Source organism: Gopherus evgoodei, chromosome 5, assembly GCF_007399415.2.
Source record: "Gopherus evgoodei ecotype Sinaloan lineage chromosome 5, rGopEvg1_v1.p, whole genome shotgun sequence".
NCBI lineage: Eukaryota > Metazoa > Chordata > Testudines > Testudinidae > Gopherus > Gopherus evgoodei.
This window is the reverse complement of record NC_044326.1, coordinates 131,039,668-131,065,266: the sequence shown is the minus strand read 5'-3', so window position 1 is coordinate 131,065,266 and position 25,599 is coordinate 131,039,668. Positions and strand designations below refer to the sequence as shown.

Sequence of the window (25,599 nt, the reverse complement as noted above, 5' to 3'; positions counted from 1 at the left end):
AGCCCCAGGCCCTTTAAATCGCCAGCGAGCCCCGCTGCTGCAGCCCCAGGGTAGCGGCGGTAGGGATCTGGCGGTGATTTAAAGAGCTCTGGGCTCCGCCTGCTGTGGGGAGCCCTGGACCCTTTAAAGCGCCGCCAGAGCCCCGCTGCTACTGTGCTATATGCAAACCCGTGTTATACAGGGCTGTGTTATAGTGGGGTAGAGGTGTACTAGCATAGCTATGGTGGTGGGGGTATAAAACAGCACCCCAAACATTCCCCAGCCCCATAGCTAGGCCAACAGAACTCCCATTATAGACACAGCTGTGCTGACAGACGAGGGCAGGGAGGTGGTGATACTACACTAGCAGAAAACCACCTCTTGGTGGTGCAGGCTGCATCTATTGCTGGGGGGCTATGCTGTCATAGACTTTGGCCTGAGCCTTTACTAAGTCACTGAAGATGAGCTGTTGAGTCCTATACTGTAGGCACTTTCGAAAATGTTACCTCCAGCTTCTTTGTACAGAGGTTGCCTCCAAGTCAGTGGAAGACAAAATATGGGTATTATGATATCAGAACTAAGCTATGGGGAAGACTACAGGATCCCTGTTTGCACTCCCCGTCCAAACCCAGAACATCCTCAAATTAATCTGTGCAAAAAATGTTAAGTCTGTAAGCATCATTCCACCTGTAAGGAAAACCCCACCCATGAAATCACATTGGCAGTCATTGCTATGTAAAATAGTTTAAGCACTCGGCAACTTTCTGAAATGCCACTTGCAAATGGGCACTGATTTTTAGGTATTTCTACTTCTTTCACGGATGTATGAAAGTGAGGCCCCTGCCTTTTATACTCTCTACTCTGAATCTAAAACTCAGTTTTTTTCCTCCCTAGGTCATTCCTTTCTGTGGTCTTGTCCTCAGGCATATGAACATTCTCCCCTCCTTCCGCACCTCCCCCCCCCCCGCAACTGTCTTAAACTGTTCCTTATCAAAGTTATTTGTGGGTTACAATATTGATTTTTCATTTCTACTTCTATAAGATTATCTCTTCTTGTGATTGGGTGTGTCAGCAGTTGTGTTACACTTGCTCTGAGGCAGTTTATTGCCATTGGAATGAGGTACAGTACACTTTGGGTCTGGCTAGAGGTAATGGATATGCTACTGTGAGAGAGATCAAAGTCCACATCCTATCTTGTTTTTGATCACTGATGTGCCATTTTGGAAGGTGGGGCAATAATGTTCCATGCAACTACTATAGTGTGTATTATTGGAGGATGTGGGATGTTAATTATTACCCTTGGCTGGAAGGTGCTGCATGGTACCGGTCATGACAGGAGGAACAGGACTGTTCTAGGGTAGAGTTCTGTACCTTGCTCCAAGGTGTTTCATGACAATCTAATCCAACCCTCTGTTTATGATTAAAGAAACACTCAGTGTCTCTAGACTAAAAAATATAACTTTAATGAGAATAAATTTCATGCTGCCTGCCTACCTACCTACTCTTATATATCAGATACAGCCACTCCGGTCACATGCTTCAGTGTGGAAGCAGTTCTCCACAAGAATCAGGAAGGATATTTCCCCATTCTATGTAGCACTACGCAATTGGTTATGTGAATTATGTTCCCCCCCATTTCATCTTTCTCTGAAGGGTGAGAGTTTGGCTTACAATGTTGGGTCTAAACATCTCACATTCATATGCAGAGTTGTAGGAAGACCTCGTGTTTGAAGTGGGAGAAATGGGAACTCTGAATGAGAGATCCTCTTGGTGGAAGTGACAGAAGGAAAGGAGTCTTTGGGGGAAGAGCAACAGGTGATCCTTTTTTGCTTTGTGCACCATTCAGCCAATTCACTGCATTGTAGATAAATTTCTTGGACTAGGAAGTGTATATAGATGGTGGAGGATTCCATACACTAAATGACATTTATCATGCACCTCTGGCTACTTTACCTGCACTCTGCTCCGTAATCCATCTTCATTCATAGGCAGCAGGTTTGTATAATTTTTGGTGGTGCCCAAAATGGTGGTGCCTGTCACCCGCCCCACTCTTGCCCTGAAAGCCGATATAAAATGAAGCTACAACGCATCGGCACCACAAGATTACAAGGGTGAATTAAAAGTGGAAAGTCAGAAGCAGCACTTGCCTGCTTCAATATACGGTATTATATTTTGTTGCAGTTGTTGTGACAAAGTGGGAATGTTCTTAATGTTTTCTCTGAATACTGTGGGGTGCCTCAGTTTCCCCTGCAAGGTGCCAACTGAAGGTGCTGGGGACAAGGATCAGAAGAGACACAAAGGTTAGAGGTAGGAGTGTCAGTTTGGAGCTGGCTGAGGAAATGGGGAGAGACCCAGAACTTGGGTCCAGGCTCCCCACCCTCCAAGATGGACCTGACTGAAGGGTCCTGTTTTCTGTACCTACAAGCTTTGTTTTAGACTGTGATCCTGTCATCTAATAAACCTTCTGTTTTACCGGCTGGCTGAGTCACGTCTGACTGCAGAGTTGGGGTGCAGGGACCTCTGGTTGCCCAAGGACCCAACTGTGCGGACTCGCTGCGGAGCATGCTGAATGCTCCGAGGTCAGACCCAGGAAGGTGTAAGCTTCTTGCCCTGGAGACAGTATGCTCAAAGAGAGGAGGCTCCCCCAGAGTCCTGACTGGCTTCGTATGGAGTATTTCCAAAGCATCCCAGCATCCCCTTCCACACCATGTGCTTCCTGGAAGTCCGCACAGGCACTGACACTCCCTCCTCTGCCTTTGTCTCTTTTCCAGGCATTAGGAGGCCACCTGACCTCTTTGTTCTCCAACACCTTCGGCTGGCACCTTGCAGGAGAGCGGCCCAGGCCATCAGTTGCCTGGAGACAGGGTTTCGGCCATTCTCTGGGCAGACGGCATCACACTGGCACTCTAGGGCTCTACAACAATCACATCCCCTTATCCCACCATCTAGATCCTTGAGAAATGCATAGGGGAAACCGAGGCACCAACACAGTATTCGGAGAAAACTTTAAGAACATTCCCACTTTGTAACACCTGTATATGATTGTATACTTCAAAGGGTGTAAAATAATCAAGTATTGTGCTAAACACAATGATACTCCAAACTGACCACCAAATTTAAGTTGCATGTTTTTCCCCTCAAGTGAGGGCTCTGGAATGGGGCTGGGGATGAGGGGTTCACAGTGCAGCAGGGTGCTCAGGGTTAGGGCACTGGGGGCACAGGCTCTGGGGTGGGGCAGGGCTGGGGATAAGGAACTTGGGATGCAGACAGGCTGCCCCAGGGCTAGGGCGAGAGAGGACTCTCCCCCTTCCTTACTGACAGAAGCAAGCTCCAGGGGAGGGACCCTTCCTCTCCCTGCCCCCCCACAGCACAGTCATTCTGCACCACAGTCTCTGCAAATGCTCCTAGGGTACTCTCTCAAGTCCAGAAAGCCCACTCCCCTCCCCTATGATGGGTACCGGGGCAGGGGATTGCCATCATATGTGGCCTCCCCACCCCTGCTGCCGCCCCTGGGTGCCGGGGGGAGGCAGGGGAGAGAGCTCCCAAGCATGTGTGTGCTTCCTTCCCCCTCCTCTCTCCCTCTTCCCCTCCCCCGGTGCTCCAAGCAGCTGCCTGCCACTGATCTCTATAGCCTTAGGCGAAAGCAGCACAAACAAAGGAGAGAGGCACTGGCTGTTTTCTTTCAGGCAGAGAAGCTCCGAGGCGGGGGTAGGGCAGAAACCCAGCTCCAAGATTGGGGGCTGTGCTCCACCAATATTTGAATATTCCTAGTGCTTGAGCACCTCAAGCCCATATAAGCTGCCGCCCCGTCTTCACTGGGACTACTGCTAATATCCCAGTGCACGGCATCTTCAAATACCTACTGTATTAAACAAATCCTACTAGCTTATAGAACTTTCCTTTTTTCCTACTGTGAAAGGACCTCCTCCCTGCCCCCATACCATTCCCCTCCACCTCCAAAAAGTCACACTGGAATGAGATGCATTTAGTCCTGCCCCAGTGCCAAGTGTATGGTCCAAGAGTAGGTGGAGGTGGGGAACTAAAATGGCTAGTTTAAAGGGAAAGGGGAAGTTCCCAGTTTGTCTATGAGGCAGGCAGCATTATTTGTCTCTAGCTCTGAAATATGGAATATCACGAGCTAGCAGAACTTCTTAAAATAACATTACATGCAGAAGTTACTCCAGGTTGTTTTCAGAGGTGTACGGCTAACAAAAGGAGTCTCACTAAAATATTTAAAGACTAACAATTTTTAAAGAGTCACTGAACAGGTGGCAGATCCCGGATAGGGGTGTGGGCTCTGTTGAGCCTTGTTGAAATGGCCAGCATAACTCCCTTGGCTGTCTCCCTTGGAGTATGCGGCTATTCCCAATGTATGCCAACAAAAGGTGCAATAACTTTATTTCCATGTCTTGTGTTTACTTCTCTCCTTCCTGCTCTTTTAGAACTGCAGGCTGCAGCTAGTATTCTAGTCCAAGACACTGATTACAAAACTATGAACCTTTATTATGAATCTTTAACAGTATCATATTTTAAGCATCACATTTAATGGGGCTGAATCTACATACATTAGAATGATCACAACCATACAGAGTTTCTTTATTTTGTTAGCTTTTTCTCCTTTTCCTTCACTTTCTCAATCTTCTTTTCCTGACAGCGGATCATCGAAGACATTGCTGAAAATAGCAGTGAGAAAAGATCACTTGAATGCTGTGTCTTGCTAGATCATGTTGAGCAGAAAACAACTCAAGCTTCAGGTTTTGATAGCTTCAGTTTATACAGCCAGCCAGCACATTACACAGGCAAAGCTCTGTGTTTGCTATGCCCTTTAGAAAACAAATGTGGCTTCCCCTTTAGTAGGCTGATGTTTTAGTACGCAAAGTAGACCTCATACTAAATGGCTATTACCTTGGCTTGACTATACATCTGTTTCATTTGGACCCAATGGCCCGAATTCATTACTGTAAGAAAGTAAACGTGCACAACTCTGTTGATTTCAAAGTTACTTGTATAGGTTGTATTGAAATTGATTGACTTTTAAGTGACTTTGGGCCAATGTTTGTATGGTGGAGTTTGTTCTAATGTGCATATGAGGGGTAATTTTTGTTCTGTATCTTTTATACAGCTGCTGTATAACACATTATGGTTACAGAAAATGTGCTGGTGTATAAAGTGGAAGTTAAATAAGAGCAAATCCTGAAGGGCCGATGAAGTTAATGGAGATATGACTAGTTACATAAGCTGGCCCAAACTTTTCCCTGCGTGGTTTCCCATCATTCATGACTTTCACATAAAATTATATGGTGTGTGGAAGCATTTGTTTTCCAGGTCCATAATCACAGAAGTGAAGGGGAAAGGGAAGATAATCGGAATGTGGAGTAAGACACAATGCTGCTGACAAAAGGAATTCCAGTAGTCTGCAGTCACTGAAGTTGACAGGAGTTTAGCTGGTTTCAGTGAGTGGGAACAGGAGCAGGCCCTAATATGTCAGCTGTGATCAGTGGGCGGGCCAAGACTGCACTATTTCCCTGTTTTTAGAATAAGGAATAGCTGTGGAGGATCAGCTATGGCCGTGTGGTCACTCTTGGTAAACTCTGATTTTCTTTTTAAATGAAGACTTCTATAAACAGAAGAGCTTTCAATTCCATGGAGTATCAACAGCTCGTTAAAAATCCCATTTAGTTGATCACAGCAGCACATGACTGCACCCCTGAACAGCTGCCATGTTTGAAAGCTTTAGGATCTCAGAGCTCATTAGAGTTAAGGGGCTGAGTACAGCACATTGTGGAGTTAATCTGTTTATTCTCCTAGGAGCTGGATAATGTGGAAGTGGCTATTAGTAAACTGAACACATCAAAACTGACAGGAATGGACAACTGTGGCCGGAGCTATGGTATGTACCACAAAGAGACAGTGGAGATCTCTACATTTTAAAAGAAATACTAGTGATTTCAATAGAATAAATGTCACTACCTTGGTTTTTCATCTGTAACGTTTCCACCAGGTTTTGTAGGTTTTCCATCTTGTTCTGTAGCTGCCTGCATGTGCTCCCACTGGTTTCCACAGGCTGAGAGCCTATTGAAAAAATGATTAGTCACTATACTATTAGAGGTACAAAAATACATTAGCTAACTAGTCTTTTATATAGGAACCTTCAAATTACAGAGTTAAAATTAGTTCTAAAATAAAGATTTCCAACAAATAGGACTACTTGGAATAGCAAAGATAAAATAAATGAGATGACAAGATTAACATCAGTTTTTGTAATTAATCGTATTTCTATTTCAACCAAGCCAGATTTTTTAAATGCTATGTGGTTGCATGGAGGGGGAAGGAGGAAAAAGTACTTTAATAATAATACTTGTGCATAGCATTTTTCATTAGAGATCTCAGAGCTCTTTACACAAGAGGTCAGTATCATTATCCCCATTTTATAGATGGGGAAACTAAGACACAGAAGTGAAGTGACTTGCCCAAGGTCATCTAAGAAGCCAGTAGCAGACATGGGGACAGAAGCTAGGTCTCCTCAGTCTCTGTACATTGTTCCATCTACTAGGCCACACTGCCTCTGATTGACTGAATACTGATGCTCAGAAATAGAGTTCAAATGTAAGGCTGTAATAGCAATAAACGAATTAGTAGCTGGCCTGTCTGGGATTCAGTTTGATCAGGAGGTGGACTATGGATTAGCAGGTATAATGGCACATGCAAATCAATGCTTTACAATTGCCCAATCACAGTTGGTTTCACTCTGCAGCTGGTACCAGCAGTAAACCACTTCTGGTCAGGAGCTGTACCATTCATATCTGCTGCTGATTCTAAAATAAGGTGGGAAAAGGACAGGTGGGTTGAGGTGGGGCAGAGACATAGGCACACAGCTACATAGAAAAAGCATGGAATGTGGAATTTTTCATCTCTAAGATACAGGTTTGAATTGAGCCAGGACTGGCAGTGACTGAAAGTCATCAATGTCATCTGGCTGTCTAATGGTCTGTGTGAAACGAATTGGTGGGTTATGTGCAATTGCAACTGCAGAGATGTTCACCCCACAAAATTCATCATTACGCTTTCAACTAATGACTTCCTGAGCTGAGAAGCTCCATCAGCGTTAAGACACATTGGTCGCGGAAGCTTGTGCTGTTCTGTAGATAAATGGACTTGCTTTTGCCCAACAGTCCCTGGCAACGAGTGTGGAAGCGTCATGTGCACTTCATTCTGCTTACGTGCACCTTTCTCCTAGTTTTTAAACAAACAATAAGCATGCAAAGTCTTGCAGGGTTAGCCCACTCGTGTGTGTTTCATTGCTGCAGAGCCAGTCAGCCCACCAGCAGGATCACAAGGATGTGAGCCCAGCACAGCTATTTTTGCTAGGGCTCCTTAGAGAAAACAGAGGAAAAAGCCGGAGATTTTCCAACTATAAAAGATAAAAACAACTGAGGGGTAGCCATGTTAGTCTGGATCTGTAAAAGCAGCAAAGAATCCTGTCGCACCTTATAGACTAACAGACGTTTTGGAGCATGAGCTTTCGTGGGTAAATACCCACTTCGTCGGATGCATGACAAACGTCTGTTAGCCTATAAGGTGCCACAGGACTCTTTGCTGCAAAAACAACTGAGTGGGAAATGCTATTTTCAGGGTTCTAAAGGGAATTACAAACAGAGTAAGAAGCAAATGTAATAACTAACGTGTAACTTGGTATCACTCCAAAGATGAGTCTTGATCTATTTATCACTGAGGGCCCTTTTTTAGGGACTTTTTGATACTAGATTAATGAAGTACTCCAGGCAACTTGAGCCACTGGCAGGTGGCTGGTACACTGGTGTTAAAATACACACCCTTCTGCCAGCGCAGTGGTGGGATGGAAACGTTTGTTACTTTTACCTAAGATTTTATACGAGAGAGATGTGGTTATATCAGTATTTCCACTAGTCCTTGGCATTTCTCAATACTTACCATAGCAAATATCCTGAGTATCTCAAATACCGAGATTAGGTAACTGCACATTTTATTTAATCAGATAAGGCAACTGACAAGTTTTTGGTTTAACTAGTAGGGGGCTCCATGGTGAACTACCTATGCTTTTCCAAACTAGTTAGGGTCATTTCTGGGCAAGAGGATTTAGATCTGTTCTACAAGCCATTTGTTTGGCCAAATCCTGAAAGCCTTTTTGCTCAGTCCTTAGTTGGTCAAAATTCCCACTGACTACAATGGGATTGTGAAGGAATGACTGTATCCTTACTGCCAGACAGAAGAGGGATTGAATCCCTTCACTGCGTCGGAGAAGAGAGCCTGCTTTGTCTCATAGCTTCCAGGCCTAGAGAAAAGAATCCTCCAGTTCTGGCTGTTAAGATGTAGCCATTAAGGACCTAGCTAGACATCAGTCCTGGTGGTGCTTGATCTGTAAGGAGGCTATGTGCCTTTGAGATTTGCCTTGATGACAACTGATGATGATAAAGATGAGATGTTTTGGGCTGGTTGCAAGATGCTGTGCTTTCTCCAGGGACTAGGAAGAACAGAAAGGACTTGCAGTGAAGAGGAAGGTGAGGGTGGCTGGGTGGTGTTGGTGGCCTGAGGTCAGATTAGATGAACTGGTCTCTTCTGGCCTTAAACTCTGACTATGACTTGGAACTGGTTGCCCTGCAACCAAGGAGTCAATTTGTGTGTGTGTGTGTGTGTGTGTGTGTGTGTGTGTTTGCTCCCTTGATGAAAGAAGAATCATTCCCTTTTATCTCATTGCCAAAAGGGAGAACCAGGGCTGCTTTCAAAAAACCCAAATAGCCCAATGACAACACACTTATCAAAGGAGACCCCTTATTTTCCCACCTCCCTGCAAGGAAGAGCTGTTTGCTTATCTCCTGCTGAGGAAGCAATAAGACTGTCTACTTGCAACAACAGGAATTTGCCCAAACTGTTCCCTGCCTGATGGACAGAAGGCACCTGTTTGTTTGAATGACCTTTTCAGTATTTTTTTTCCCCTCTTCAAGTGATCAGTGACTCCTTTTTCCCAGGAACGTGGCAGCAAATCTCTTGTATGGAGTTTTGATTGGTTAATGACTTCACACTCTAGCCCTTCGTAAATTGTATATTCTGATTTAATACAGGAAGGTTGAGCCTTCCAGAATTTTTAATGCTGTAATTGATTTTCAAATACATTTATCTCCCTTTCTCTATGTTCTGCATTGTCAAGTACTAGTTTAGTTTTAGAAGCACTTTGCAGTTTATACAATATGTATATACAGCCAGAGTGGCATTTTTACAAGCACTCAACGTTGGTCTAACTCTGTTGCCATTGAAATCAATGGGCATTGACTTGAATGGTTAGGCCAACACAGAACGCTTTTGAAAAATCTCACCCTCATTGTTTTCTTTCAGTTTTGTTAATGTTCTGGTAACTTCTTGTGCAGCTTTAATGGGATATAGTATTTTTCTTCACTTTCCATCCTAAACTGGTATATAGTGTTAATCATCATCATTGTTAAACAGCTGCTGTGATACACATCAGAGTGTATACAATACAGGAGGAGAAATATTTGTCTTAATATGGATTGTCACAATGCGGCACTTCCTAAATGAGGAAGTATTTTGTCTTTTAAATGCATGCAGAGTGAAGTGAGAAAATCAGTAATAACTGAGATGGATTTCAGTAGGGCAAGCAGGTTTGTGAACTCTAGAACACAGCTTTAAAATGGAACATCAAATACATTGGAACAAATGTGCATCATGGAATTACACTTACAAGAACTGGGAGTGAAGGAGACATCTGTGTAAAAAGAAAAGGCCAATAATGTAATTTTGAGAATCACCACTACTTTTATTGAGTGAGAGGAGAGGATTTAAATTGGGGGACGGGGTCAGGGGACGGCGTCCGGGGCTTGCCCTGCTCTGGTGCACCAGCAAGAGAGCAGGGTTGGAGGCTGTTCCAAGTGGCTCCTGGAAGCCGCGGCATGGTCCCCCTCTTGTTCCTACATGCTCCAATGGCCCCCTCCGGCGCTCCAATGGGAGCTGCAGAGGTGGTGCCTGCAGAGAGTGCAGAGCTGCCTGGCCCTGCCTCCACGTAGGAGCCGGAGAAGGGACATGCTGCTGCTTCCAGGAGCCGCTTGCGATAAGTGCTGCCCGGAGCCTACACCCCTGAACCTCTCCCCATGCCCCAACTCACTGACCCAGCCCTGATCCCCCTCCCACCCTCCAAACCCCTCGATCCCAGCCCAGAGCACCCTCCTGCGCCCCAAACCTCTCATCCCCAGCCCCACCCCAGAGCCTGCACCCCCAGCTGGAGCCTGCACTCCTGCACCCCACGCCTCAGCCCAGAGCCCCCTTCTGCACCCTGAATGCCTCATTTCTGGCTGCATCGTGGAGCCCGCACCCCCAGCCAGAGCCTGCACCCGCTCCTGCACCCGAACCCCAATTTTCTGAGCATTTGTGGCCCACCATACAATTTTTATTTCCAGATGTGGCTCTCGGGCCAAAAAGTTTGCCCACCCCTGATTTAAATAATTATATATTAAAAAGGAAACATGAAAATAAATATATTTCTGAACATTTAAAAACATTACCCTCATGGACCACATAACATAACATCCGTGTATGGTAGTGTAACTCCACTGGTCTCTAGAGAATTACAGTTGGGATGAATTTAGCTGGTTGTTTGTAATTCACTACAGTAGTGATTGGGGAGAGAAAAAAGTCAGCAGAATCCTCTTGATAGGAAGAAGGGGCCATACTTACTTTTCCGGGCAGTTGTAGCTTCTGGTGAGCTACTCTTCCTCAAAGATGGTTTGTGATCTGCTGAGGTACTAGAGACAGCCTTCAGGTCATCTAGCGGAGCAGTTAACAGTGAGTGCACTGGAGACCTATCTTTGTATCTCTCCTCCTGGGAGAAGTTCTTTGGGGAAGAGGCATAACGAGGAGCGGCAGCGAAGATGGATGGACTTGCTAGAAAATCAACACAGTACAATTTGAATAAATGCTCATATTCTACCCTTAATGTGAGTTCTGCTATGCAATTATTTCATAACCCTGTTCTCTGCATTGCATTCTTTGATCCTTCCCATTTTCCATCAGCAGCCAACAGAGCAGCACCTACACTCTAGCCAAAAGGACAGAGAGTATAACTTCTTTGCAAGTCACATGCAGTATTGACGCATGGATTGTCAACTGGAAGATGGCTTGTACTTTTTCCCTAGAGGAGTATGGCCAAGTGTATTTCTGCTGACTACTTGTTTCTGGCACCCTTGGAGAAGCACCAGATTTTCAACAATTCAGACAGGAGTTTCAAGGTTGCTCACCAACCCAGTTCTTGCTTTACCTTCTTTCTAGCTACTTAGGAGACGGCTTAGGACAATATTTTCAAAGTTGGGTGCCCAAAATTTATACGGAGGCATCTAAATAAAAATGACCACAGTGTAAGAGGTGCTGAGTAACCCTTATTCCAAATGAACTCAATGAGATGTGCCATTACTCTGTACCTCTGAAAATCAGGTCCCTTATTTAGTTACCTAAATATGGAATTAGAAGCCTAAATGTAGGCACCCAAGTTTGAAAATGTTGCTTTGTAACTAGCTAAGACCACTACTAAATACCTGTTATGGAAATTTATTTTGTCAAGTGGAAGATATTCATGGGGAAAACCATAATAAACACAGTAATTTGCTGAAATTGTTCTAGAACTGGGAAAACAGCTAACTGGAAAACCCTCCTCATCTTTTCAATTCTTAGTACATGTGCCGAAATCACTCTCGAGAGCTGACCTATGAACAATAAAATGCATATGATGAAGCACTGTGTTAAGTGCTTTAGCGATTTTGTAAAAAGCTCCTGCTAAGAGACACTTGTAAAACTTACCTATGAAAATACACTTGTTTCCTGTCTCTATACAATTCTGCTCTGTGCCAAGCCATGCCTACTTGAAACATGCATTCTTTAGTGCAGCCAGTGAAAACTCACCAGTGGGTGTGAAGGACAGGGTAGCTGTTTGGTCCTCAAGATCCGAAACATGTAAAGTTAAAGGCTCCCTGCAAGCAAAATAATGGCAAGACTAGCATTCCCTCCTGAATGTGCCAGGCTGAGATTTCGCTGAGAAAGTGAAGCGTTTGCATGCATTCTAGAACTCTCATACACATACGTGAAAGGTAAATGGTGCATACGGGGTTCAAACAGGCTTACTTGGAGGGCTGAAAGAACCATTCCGGCATTCTTGTGCTCAGGCATTTAATTCTCATGCAATTTTTAGCGTAATGTTAAAGCTAATGGTCCAGCCTCATGCCTGGGTGTAGGTCAGTCCATCACTGGGGAAAGCTGTACAGCTGCAATGTGGCCACAACCTCTCTTCCCACAGAGGAATGCTGGGGGGTGAGAAAGTGTAGCCCAGCAGAGGGCGATGTTGGCTGGAGAGGAGGGGATGCCTACGGTGCTGGGAGATGTCAAAATGTACCACATTCAGTGAGCTGCCCCTATCTAGATATTTTCATGCCCTCTATAAACATAGTATCCAAGAGTCTCTACTGATGACTTGACTGCAGCTTAAAGCGGCATGCTCCCAGCTATGTCAGTACCACAATATGAGTGCTTAGCGCCAGCTGAGGTCAATTTAAGTTTTTCCACTGACTTCAATGGGCTCTGGATCAGGCTCTTGTACAATATGGGGATTTCTGACTGTCGTATAGGTTCCTATAGTTAGAATACTGGGTGTAGTACGTTGTATAAAACGGTTAACATTTATAATTGCATGCAGTCCACAGAGCAGACACAAAACCAGTAGAATAGTAAGGAAAACACACCACACAGGCTCTACATAGAGAGTAAGCAGTGGGCTAAACCTTGAAGTCTTTGCTTAGATTTTACTCCAATCTTAATTCCCAGGGAAAGTTTTGCCTGCATAAGGATGGAGTAAAGACTAAGGTGCTGATCTTGCAGCGGGTTCCACGTGGACTGGCTTCTGTGCCCGTGAAGGCCCTGCTGAAGTCAGTGTGGCACCAGGCAAAGAGAGGGGGTCAGTCTACAATGGAGCTTCATTAGACTGGATGGAGCTTTGCCTGGGTACAGGGAGTTTGCCCACACAGAACAAACTGCAGGAGCAGGGTCTTACTGCAGACGTTTGGGTTAAACTCAGTTCGAAATACAATTACCAGAGCTGTGCAGTAATCTTGCTGTAGAATTCATGCTGTAAGTGGGGAGGACTGCACAGAGGCTAAAGGAGTATAACTCCAGCAGAGGGACATAAACAGGTGATGATGCTAACACAACAAAACATTGACATGAAAAGCTTATTTCAACATTTATGCACTAGCTACTTCAGTGCTTTGGCTATTGGCAGCAGCTGAGTGATAATCCTTTTCCATTCAACAATGCTAGTGCATAAATCAGGGGTTGGCAACCTTTCAGTAGTGGTGTGCCAAGTCCTATTTATTCCTCTGATTTAAGGTTTCACGTGCCAGTAATACATCTTAATGTTCTTAGAAGGTCTCTTTTTATAAGTCTATAATATATAACTAAACTATTGTTGTATGTAAAGTAAATAAGGTTTTAAAAATGTTTAAGAAGTTTCATTTAAAATTAAATTAAAATGCAGAGCCCCCCAGACCGGTGGCCAGGACCCGGGCAGTGTGAGTGCCACTGAAAATCAGCTTGCGTGCCGCCTTTGGCACGCTTACCATAGGTTGCCTACCCCTGGTATAAATTGTACATGCAATAGTTGTTTTAATTAGGGCATACATTTTATGAAAGGACAACGTAACACTGGTGGTTGTTCCAAACATATGTCAGAACGTTCTATGCAATGACAAGCATTCTGTTTAAGATAAATTTACTATACACAGTGGCTACGTGCATTCCTGGTGAAACAGCCCTGGATTTATTCCTGGCTGTCTGTGGCACAGTGTATTTGATATAGAACTGTTCAGGTTCACATCTAGGTATGCTTTCCTGCTTTTGATTCTTCCTTGTTTGAGAAATGTTATCTCACTAGTAATAAGGCAGGTAGCATGCTATGAGACAGTGAGATCAATATGCATGCTCTGATGTTGGGGTTACATGAAGTATAGATATGTAGCAGTTCAACTGCAATATACACATTAAAAACAACAGAGTGGCTGGGTTTTTTTTGTACTCATGCATATTTATATTCACTGATCATTTTATCAAATAATAACCTACTGCTAGTTATTTTCTCTTGACCTTTTGACAAAGACAGGTTATTTTATGGCAGCAAAAAAGGAAAAATTGAGGAAAAACTACTGCTTTGTCACAGAAAATAGGTTGATGAATCTGGCCGGAAGGCTTTACAAAGATAAAAACATAGCCTATAAACCAGCACTGAGATTTTTAATTCAGTGGCAATGAATGGTGAATATTAGAACAGAGAATGCAGATGATTGCATCGGTCATTTCATAGGATGATTCAGTGTATTGATTGAGAACTGATTTACTGTATTACTAATGTCAACTGAAAAATAAAGGGTTTGTTTTGCAAATGGTGTGGTAAGAGGGACTGGCACATACCTTCCAACCAGTGTCTGGAAAACTAGATCAGATAACCTTGCTGTCTGATATTATTATCCAAGAATGTTATTTGAAAGGAAAGTTCCTTCATTGTTTTTTCTCTCAGCTATGATTTAGGGCTAGATTCCAATGTCTTATGTCATGCTGATTAGTACCTTACTCTGCAAACAGTCCCATTTTAAGTCAATGGGACCACTTGTCGAGTAAGGTATCACCTAACATGAGGAGGGATATCAGAATCTGGCCCTAAATGGATTTCTGGAAATATGACATTGGTTCATGATTTCTGGATTCCCCTAGTTTTCTGGCTTTCTGTGTCTTGGTGCTAACGTACTAATGCTCTGATTTTCAGAGATGCAGAGCTCCTGCTGATTTAAATGGGATTTGTAGCATATCTGAAATTCAGGTCATCAGTGCCTGCCACTTTAAGTCTACAACAAGCATTTTTGGGGCCTATTTCTACAGCAGAATCACCATGAGGAGCCACTAGTCCACACTAACAATCATCATTTAAGTATCATTGCAGCAACTTCATAATTCCACATAGGCTTTAATGGGACTCATTTATTCCTGGTGTGGTGGCACTGATTTTAGTGGGGTTGAACCAGATGTGAATCAACACTGATTTGGCCTGATCATATTTGTTATGCTCTTTCTAAGAAGCATCCTGATAGTGCTTCACAAATAATACAGCATTGAAAAGCACAGGAATAACTCAATTTAACAAATCCTTCACGTCCTAGAAAATAAATAACAAAGAGATAGTGAGATCAACATGCATGCTCTGATGGTGTTGGGGTTACACACAGTTAAGTGGCATCACTTCTCACCTGCTGAAAGTATCCTGCTCCAAGCTGCCTTCTGGAGCAGAGTCTCTCACGGCAGAATCTCTGTATGAAAAGACATAGGCCAGTTAGAAACCCATGAACCATTACCATCAGGACTGCTAGATTGCCCAGCATTCCCAAGATGCAGCAGTTCGCAGCAGTACACATCTGGATATGAAGAGAAATTGCTAAAATGTTATATGCATTCATCAAGACATTTACACGTTATAACGGAAGTTGGGGGACTGTCGCAGATTGGCTGCCCTTTGTGGCTAGGTCTATACTGCAGCTGGGATGAGCTTCCCAATGGGGATAGACAGAGAAGCTATCCCCGCTTCAGGTAGCATGCTAAAAACAGCAGTGTGGCCACAGCAGCATGGACAGCAGCTCGAGCTAGGCACTCAAGTCCAAACCTACCTGACCTTCTGGGTTCATACTTGGGCAGGTAGCCCAACCATCATCTGTGTGACCCTGGCCACACTGCCGTTTTTAGTATGCTAGTTTGAGCAGAGCTCCCACGTCTACCCACCTGTCCTGGGAAGCATGCTCCCTACTGAAGTGTAGACATACCCTTAAGTGAGGGTTGGGCTCAACCATGCCAGTGACCTGGCAGGTATCTGTCAGCTGGTCTTGTTTTGGCAACTTAATTATACCTAGTGACTCCAGCTGTGAAAGGGTCAGGAAGAGACTAGATAAGGAGGAAGGAGAACTCAGTTAGGGAGGACCCAGGAGAGAGGTGGTAGGAAGTACCCACTGCCTGGGAGGAGCCTGGGGAAACAGACTGAAGAAGGAAGCAGCACCAGGGGCTTTGAGGTTGAGGCTGTTTAATATGGGGTCTTTGGGCTAAAGCCCACCTTCAAAACCCGAGGAAGAGTGTACAACCCTAACATAAGACTACTGAGCCCAGGATGAGGCAGAGGACTGAGCCTAAAGGCTGGGATGAGGAGTAGCCCAAATGAGGGAAGCAGGATCTCTGATGCTGGGACATTTTTGGACTTTAGTTATACTTTTGTCATCCTGGAAGGGGTCTGGACTAGAAAGGACCTAGTCGGAGAGCTGACTAACAGACAGAATCAGGCCACTGCAGGGCCAAAGAGGCGACTGATGGGGGCACTAGAGGTGAAGACCCCACAGGGCCTTGGCCTGATGCCAGAAGTGCTATGGTGGTGAGTTCAACTGCTTACAGGCACCCTTAGTATTTCCTCTTTCCACCTGTAGCTAACTCTCAGGGCTCTGTGGGTGGATGGTGATAAGAGTATGGAACCCACCGTCTTTCCCATTGTCAGCAAGTTCACAGCATGGACTCATTTTTCAAAATAGCTGCTTTGGAAACTATTAATAGGTTCCATCCCTGAACTTGGTATTTCCCAGTGCTTCCTTCCCTGGTTACAGCCTCACAAACCTGCCTGCAGCCAGGACTTTGTATGGAGAGTGGGGGCATGGCGACATGCGGAGCCTGGGCCCCCAGTGGCAGGGCAGGGCACAGCCCAGAAAGCGTGCAAGGAAAGGTACTATGCAGCTGAGTCTACTGTATTCAGCTCATATTTCATCCAAAGATATCGGATAACTCCCATGGATTACAACTCCCATAGTATGAATTCCTGCCTTTTCCCAATCTGGTCTCACATATCAGCCACTGTAAAGTTCTTACTGCACAGAAGTGTAGGGTTAGATTGTGGACCACACATCTGGGTCAATTTCCAGAACCTACCAAGGACACAGATTGAGGTTTGGAAAGTTTCTTGGCTGTGACCTAGAGAATCAAATGTTGATTGATTTAATTTTGGAGCTTCACAAAAACACTCCCTTTCCATCACCAGCTCTGCTACCATGATCACTTCCAGACTGAAAGCCCATTCTACCAAGTATTTTACTCATAAAGCACCACCTCCTCTCCATTAAGGCACTGGAGGAGAAAACCATCCACATAAATAAAAGCTTTCCTGCAATCCAAATCGTCAACAAGTCAGTTCTGTCCCAGCTGGAGAGAAGCATATTGTTCCGTCTGTCCATATGCTCTGTATTCAATTAATGTAACTTCACTAGAAAAGGAGCCACATTCACTCCCGGGGATTTCTGTAACGTCCTGTGTGTGACACCCTCAGATTCTTTACTAGGGTTTGAAACAATCAAAAAAGAGATTGCCCTTGGATGATCCTTACCAGGCTTTGCACTGCGCCTGGAGCATATTGGAAAAGAGTTTGGGGAGTTTAATCAGTATTGTATGAATACCTATGAGGTGCAGACCTGATCAATAGAGCTCACAGATATGTATCACGCTAATGTATCTCAGTGCTTGATATTAAAAGAACTTCCAGTCACCTGGAACACAATACCAGGGATTTTCTTCACCATCTCAAAACATATTTTGCTAATCAACTCTACTGCCATTGTTTCCCAAAAGCTAGTCCCTCTGGTTTTACTGCATTCAGGGATTCCGAGGCCAGAAGAGACCTCTGTGGACATCTAGGTATAACATAGGCCATAGACTTTCCCAAAATAATTTATAGAACGTATCTTTTAGAAAAACATCCAGTCTTGAGTTAAAATTGTCAGTAATACAGAATCCACCATGACCCTTGGTAAATTGTTCCAACGGTTAATTACTCTCATAATTAAAAATTTACACCTTATTTTCAGTCTGAATTTGTCTAGCTTCAGCTTCCAGCCATTGGATCATGTTGTACCTTTCTCTGCTAGATTGAAAAGCTCATTATTAAATATTTGTTCCCCATGTAGGTACTGAATCAAGTCACCGCTTAACCTTCTCTTTGTTAAACTAAATAGATTGCGTTCCTTAAGTCTATCACTATAAGGTAGGTTTTCCAAGCCTTTAATGATTCTTTTGGCTCTTTTCTGAACCCTCTCCAATTTATCTACATCCGTCAGAACTGGACACGGCATTCCAACGGTGGTTGGACCTGTGACATACACAGAAGTACACTTTAGCTGTATTAAAACACACATTGTTTGTTAGCACCGTTTTCCAAGCGATCCAGATCACTGTGAATCAGTGACCTGTACTCTTCATTATTTACCACTCTTCCAATTTTTGTTTCATTTGCAAAATTTATCAGTGATGATTTTATGTTTTCTTCCAGGTCATTGATAAAAAAGTTAAATACTATAGGGTCAAGAACCGATGCCTCTGAGACCCCCACAGGAAACAAACCTGCTTGATGGCAATTCCCCATTTACAGTTACATTCTAAGATCTATCAGTTATCCAGTTTAATCCATTTAATGTGTGCCATGTTAATCTTATATGGTTCTGTTTTTTTCATAAAAATATAATGCAGTACCAAGTCAAACATCTTAGAGAAGTTTATGAGGTGTGACAGACCCAGACCAGTGGGGCACAGGAGTCTGGTAGCGGGCAAATATACAGGTCACTGGATGAGTAGTTTTCTGTTCCCTGAGTGACCAGAGCAGGGGCTGCACTAGAGTAATCAGGAACCTGCTAGAACCAATTAAGGCAGACAAGCTAAATAGAACATCTGCAGCCAATCAAGGCAGGCTAATCAGGGCACCTGGGTTTAAAAAGCAGCTCACTCCAGTCAGGAAGGGGGGGGGAGCCAGAGGAGAGGAAGTGCGTGTGAGGAGCTGGGAGCAAGAGGCACAAGGAGCTGAGAGTGAGAGGGTGTGCTGCTGGAGGACTAAGAAGTACAAGTGTTATCAGACACCAGGAGGAAGGTCCTGTGGTGAGGATAAAGAAGGTGTTTGGAGGAGGCCATGGGGAAGTAGCCCAGGGAGTTGTAGCTGTCATGCAGCTGTTAGAGGAGGCACTATAGACAACTGCAATCCATAGGGCCATGGGCTGGAACCTGGAGTAGAGGGCGGGCCCAGGTTCCTCCCTTGACCTTCCAATTCCTGATCAGACACAGGAAGAGTTGACCCAGACTGTGGGGAAGATCACTGAGGTGAGAAATCTACCAATAAGTGCAGGACCCACCAAGGTAGAGGAGGAACTTTGTCACAGAGGTTAACACTATTACCTTTATCAAACAAATTTATATTCGCATAAAAAATCAAGCTAGTTTGACAGGATCTATTTTTCTATAAAACCATGTTGATTGGCACAATTACATTACTTGCATTTTTTATTAAGTCCCATGTCAGTTGCTCCATTATCTTGCCTGGGATTGATGTCAGGCTACCAAGCCTATAATTACCTGGATCATCTCGTTTACCCTTTTTAAAAATTGGCACAACATTAGCTTTCCTTTAGTCTTCTGGAACTTCCTCATTGATCCAAGACTTACTGAGAACCAGTATGAATGGTTCAGTGAGCTTATCAGCCAGCTCTTTTGAACTTCTTGGAAGCAAGTTGTCTGGACCTACTGATTTTAAAATGTTTAGCTTTAGTAGCTTCTATTTAACATCCTCCAGAGAAACAAGTAGACTAATTCCTGGATTATTGGTAAAAGTCTGGGACATTCTCAGTCAAATGACAATGTTTCTTACTTGCTGTATTTATCCTGTCGCAAGCTGCATGGGACAGCAGATTCTCTACTTGCAGCATCTCTGTATGGGGAAAAATGCACCACAGTTAACAATATCAAGAAAAGCATTACCATGAGGATTGGCAGATACAGCCATTTTCTGAGGAATAATTAGTTCTGGAAAGGATTCTCCAGTCCTCATGTCAACTCACATGGGGAACACAGTATCACACAGAAGAGAGAAAACAGAAGGCAAATCTTTCCAAAGATTCATTGGCCCTTTTGCTAGACATTGAAAACATTTCTTGAACTCACGGCTGAATTAGCAGCACAGAAAACAATCATAAAGATATAATACAGGCAATCATTATAATCCAGACATTGGCAATTCAGCACCGTTGATTGCCCTGTGTTCTGAAACATTCTTCTCTTGTTATGACTAGGGCCCTACCAAATTTATGGCCATGAAAAACTCATCACAGACCATGAAATCTGGTCTCCCCTTGTGAAATCTCATCTTCTGTGTGATTTTACCCTATACTATACAGATTTCAGGGGGTTTCTCAAATTGCGGGTTTTGACCCAAAAGGGAATTGCTGGGGGGTTGCTGTATTGTCACCCTTTCTTCTATGCTGCCTTCAAAGTTGGGTGGCCAGAGAGCGGCAGCTGTTGGCTGGGTGACCAGCTATGAAGGCAGCACCCTGCCATCAGCAGCGCAGAAGTAAGGGTGGCAATACCATCCATGCCGTCCTTACTGCTGCGCTGGTGCTGGTGGTGACTCTGCCTTCAAACCTGGGCTCCTGGCTGCCCTCCAGCTGCCCAGCTCTGAAAGCAGCACAGTGGCCAGCAGCAGTAGCAGTGCAGAAATAAGAGTGGCAATACCATACCATGCCATCTTTACTTCTGTGCTGGTGGTGATTCTGCCTTCAGAACTGGGCTTCTGGATAGCAGCTGCCACTGTCCAGCTGCCCAGCTCTGAAAGCAGCACTGCCGCCAGCAGCAGCACAGAAGGAAGTGTAGCAGAATTGCAACCCCCCTACAATAACCTTGCGACCTCCCTGCCAACTCCTTTTTGGGTCAAGACCTCTACAATTACAACACTGTGAAATTTCAGATTTAAATAGCTGCAATAATGAAATTTACAATTTTTAAAATCCTATAACTGTGAAATTGACCAAAATGGATCACGCATTTGGTAGGGCCCTCGTTATGACTGTTGAGACTCTCAAAGGGTTTGATGCTGATGACACTGATTTCTATTCAACCAAAACAGTAAAAAGCATGAGAATGGGATGTTTGGTATATGAGACTGATTGGACAAAGCCCCAATTTTACATACAATGGGAGATAAATAATTCTTGAAATAAGGAATATATTCTAATGCAAAGTCATGAATGATGTTAATCTTTACAAACTCTCTATTTCTGGATCCAGAGCATCAGGCTTTTACAAGTGATGCTGGTTTTGATATTTTGTTTAACATGATCTATGGAGTCATTGTAGTGTGCTAAGAGAAACCATTCGCCTGTCTCCCACATAGGATGACCAGACAAAAAATGTGAAAAATGGGGCCGGGGTGGGGAGTATTAGGAGCTTATATAAGAAAAAGGCCCAAAAATCGGGACCGTCCCTGTAAAATCGGGACATCTGGTCACCCTACTCCCACATGACAGGATACTTCCATAATACAGAAGAAGGGGGTTCACAAATGATCATAAAATCTGAAATGCTTAGATGGAAAGTAAATAAACAAGACATCACCGGGGTGCAAATGATGCAGTAATTTTCTAGTTCCACTACCATCATAGCCATATATCAACCTCAGCCTGTGATATGGATCTATTAGACCATGGCGCAGATACCTTGCCTATCTTTTTAATTTGGGCCACCATTCTCCTTCTGCACTCTTATAAGCAACCACTACTTCTCTCCCAGAAAGCAGCTTATCAATAAGGGCTGTTGCATGAGCAATATGGCTAATCTCTCTGGATACCTTGAGTCCACTCCTAAATCCAGGTTTCCTGTACAACAGTATCCTGCACTGTCCCAAAAGCAGTTGAGTGGCCAGATTTTAGTTTCAGAAGGCTATATACATCCAGATTAATTTACACTTTTCTTACATTGTGTTTCTCAAGGTGGTTAAAGGTAACTCTCTCCTGCCATCACTGTCACTCTTACTCAGAACCACGGAGGGCATCTCATCAATAGTACTTCTTAATTCCTGGAGAAGCCGCTTTAAATCTCGCAGTGGATCCTCCTTCACAATGCCTGGCTTGGGTGGCATCTGAATTAAATATTCATTTATAAAAGAAATGTTTAAAATGGCATTTTGCTTTCCAGAACCTATATATACCCAGCTAAAGACAGACATTTCTCTTTTGTTCTTAGTGATTAGATTTTTTTAACTCTATTTTAGTGGAAGCTATCTAGAGGTTTGACCATGAAAATTTGATCATTATCAAAATATTTTATAAGAAGTGAATATACTATGCAAGTTAATAAGCTCTCTCTCTTTCAGAATATTGTAAAGAAAATCATAACATGATCATACACAGTACTGGATATAGATGTACATTTTTATATACATACACAAATACTATGTTCAAAAAACATTATTAAGGTTGCAAAGTTAAGCACTCAAAAGTTAGGAAATGCAACCTTAATTCAGCCTCCTGGTGCATAGGCATCGTAAAGCAGTCTTTAATTACATGATCACATACTATATTTTCCACACAACCTCCATCTCATTCAGCGTACATGATGTGCAGTCCTCACTCAATGAAAATTAAGTTATATTCAATATTTAAAATATTGAATTTAATAAAATTTAATATTTTGTTTTCTCCTGATTATTCAATGGGTGGCCCTAGGCCTTATTTAGTGAACCCTATTCAACCCCAGCTCTGAACAGATAATTATTAATTTCCTCATCAGCTTTTTTCTGGAGCTCCGCACTACAGTATCTGATTATTCACAAACACGCATGTGCTAATGAATTCAACACCTCCTGTGAAATGAGGGGTTGGTATTACTCCCATTTTACAGATAGGGAACAGAGGCACGGGATTTTAAGGTCAAGAGTGTCCACTAATTTTGAGTGCCCAATCTGGGACCCCTAGGCCCTGATTCTTCAGATTACTTAGCATTATATAACACTTTATATGTTTGAAGCACAACTTGGATTGACTTCAGTTGCAGCTGTGAATGCTCAGCAATTCTGCAAATCAAGACCCGTGGGCTCAAGTCAGGCACCCAGAAAATGAGGACCACACTATTAAAGTGCTTGAGCTGCTCAAAGAAAAGATTGCCAGATTTCTTTTTAACCTGGGCAAAACAATGCACTTTTCTCTAACCTCATTCTTAGAAATGGGTTAAACCGTTCTGGCTGAAATGGGTTTTTCTTTCTTAAAGTCATCTTGAAACAGACACCCGATATAAAAACATTTCAGCCCAAATGCTTAAAGGTTGGCAAAGTTATAAGCATCTAATAATAGGATATTATAATGGGAAGTGTCAGGCAATCTTGATAGGTGGGGCTTACAATGGGTATGTCTACACCACAATTAGACACACATGTCTGGCTTGTGCCAACTGGCTTGGGCTCATGGGGCTTGGGCTTGTGAGGCTGTTTAATTGCAGTGTAGACATTTGGGCTTGGGCTGGAGCCCGAGCTCTGGGACCCCACGAGTGGGGAAGGTATCAGAGCTTGGGCTCCAAATTGAGCCTGGATAGCTACACTGCAATTAAACAGCCCCTTAGCCAGAGTCAGCTGGCACTGGCCCACAGTGGGTTTTAAATTGCAGTGTAGACATATCCAGAAAGGCCAAGTGCATCCTTGCTGTGACTCCACTGATTTCATTGGAGTCACACAATTGATAAATTTTGCTCACATGCTGTATATGCAGAAAAAGGGACACATTAGAAAGTGAAGTTAGTTGGTAATTGAAACTTTTTAAGTGCATGTTTCCAAGTGATATAAGGCAAAACTTTGGTCAAAGCTTTTTTATAATTTCCTAGCTGCTTTGTCTGTTCTCAGAAAACTCAGAGATAGGTAACAGTTTATGCAGACATTCAATTGACAGAGCAAATAGACAATTAATAGGTTAAAGTACACAAACATGCCTTAGCCGCAAAATTATGGCCATCATTTAGTGACATTTTCTCTGCTGTTTGAAAGAGAAACTAGCAATGATGTAGAGTGATCAAACCATTTCTTTTCTGAGAAAGCAATAAAAACCTTTTGCACTGGAGTTACTAAAGTTCTCTCAATGGTGCATTAGTATGCTCAAGTTAAAAGTCAGCATTTGGTTTACACTGGACCCGGCAAAGATAAAGCTGAACATACTGTACATATACAAGGTCCAATTCTGTCCTCACGTGGCCACACCCTCTAGGAAGGTTAGTCTCACACAAGGGAAGGGAAAGGCTGGGCACGGGGCCCTTTCCTCAGCACTGCTGCCTGCTACCCACTCCCATAAACCTGTGGGCACTAGTATAGCTCCTGCAGGAGCTATGCTATTTGGGATCCCCCTGAGCAACAGCTGTCCCTGTAGGAAATGTGAATTCCCAAAACACAAAGAGCAAAGCAGAAAAAAAAAGACTGTAGATTTTATGTGCAGTATCTTATATTTCCCCATGGGATTAGTGAGGACAGTCTGCAACTTTTGGCCCTGCACCCCTCCCTACACGCGGAGTCTGTAGGGGCATGGAGGGGGCATGCCACGAGCACATGCAGAGGGCTGATGAGGCCTTTATCAGGTGCAATTCCTACTGAGATCAATGGATCTGTGTGAGGACAGAATTGGTCCCACAGTACATATTTACTGATACAAAGTAAGTGTGCGCATAGTGACTGACAAAGCCACACTCTGTTGTGTGTTAATGATCATGGGCTTGATCCAATTGCTACCAAAGGTGATTGAGATTCCCATTTACTTTGGTGGGATCCGGGGCATGTCCTATATGGAGAATCATATAAAAACTATAGAGAAAATTATGGAGAATTATTTTCTGCATAAGACTTTGGGTAAATCCATAATTTAGGTGTATTTAAAAAGAATGGAGGAAGGTTACATAATCTAATATTAATACAAAAGCTGTCATAAACTAAAAGGAAAAAAAAATCAGAGAAAGTCAGTATGGGAAGGAACTTTTAAAACATTCTCCTGCAGCATTTGCAACCCAAACATTGCAGGATTTTACTGATGCAATGAGAACCAGAAAAGGAAATTGGCTGGAAACTGGAAATCTGAGTAGGCTTTTCTCACTGTCTGTGCTGAGTGAGTTACAGAAAACACACACCATAAATGGTGAAAAGTCAAATGCATTTCAGTGTAGCCTTTGTTTCAATATTTTTAAGTGTTATTAGTGACACAGGTAAGGAAATTAGTTTTAAAAAGCTCATTTTTATTCTCCAACTGCTAAGATAGTCTTAGCTAAATAAAAAGAAAAGGAGTAAGCCCATAATATGAGACGTTAAAGGAAATGAGTTAAGCCTGATAGGTAAGAATCCCTTTGAAACCCCCCCACTGGAAATTACTTCTGTTTTTGAACTTCAGAACGGCTCTGTGTCATGCTGACTTCACAATCTAGAGCAGATACTCACGTGAGGAATGAAGCCTTGAAAGGCTTGGGAAGGTGGCACGTTAGCGTGGGTATGAGTAAGTGGCAATGATATGTGGCGTGGCTTTCCAGAAGTAGAACCTGACGTATATCCTGGGCCCTGCAGTTCCTGCCAAAGAACAGTAGTCAGGTGTAAGCAGATAAAATGGTGTACAGACTAAACCCTTTGGGACAGGGGCCATCTTTATTACATGTTTTTTACAGCATGTAGCACAATAGGGCTTTGGTCCAAGATTC

The 25,599-nt window shown here is 43.4% G+C and overlaps 1 protein-coding gene across 1 annotated transcript in view; it reads right to left on the bottom strand.

The window, feature by feature from the left end:
- Nucleotides 1-4,565: 4,565 nt before the first annotated feature.
- The window catches only part of CCDC158 (coiled-coil domain containing 158), a 65,250-nt gene continuing 44,216 nt past the window's right edge, over nucleotides 4,566-25,599 (bottom strand). The window contains exons 18-25 of the mRNA XM_030565492.1: nucleotides 25,346-25,471; nucleotides 21,861-22,024; nucleotides 19,763-19,822; nucleotides 15,303-15,362; nucleotides 11,920-11,987; nucleotides 10,702-10,908; nucleotides 5,950-6,051; nucleotides 4,566-4,652 (exon numbers count right to left, since the gene is read on the bottom strand). Coding sequence (XP_030421352.1) covers nucleotides 4,576-4,652; nucleotides 5,950-6,051; nucleotides 10,702-10,908; nucleotides 11,920-11,987; nucleotides 15,303-15,362; nucleotides 19,763-19,822; nucleotides 21,861-22,024; nucleotides 25,346-25,471 — 864 coding nt within the window. The 3' untranslated portion in view covers nucleotides 4,566-4,575. The remainder of the gene's footprint in view (nucleotides 4,653-5,949; nucleotides 6,052-10,701; nucleotides 10,909-11,919; nucleotides 11,988-15,302; nucleotides 15,363-19,762; nucleotides 19,823-21,860; nucleotides 22,025-25,345; nucleotides 25,472-25,599) is intronic.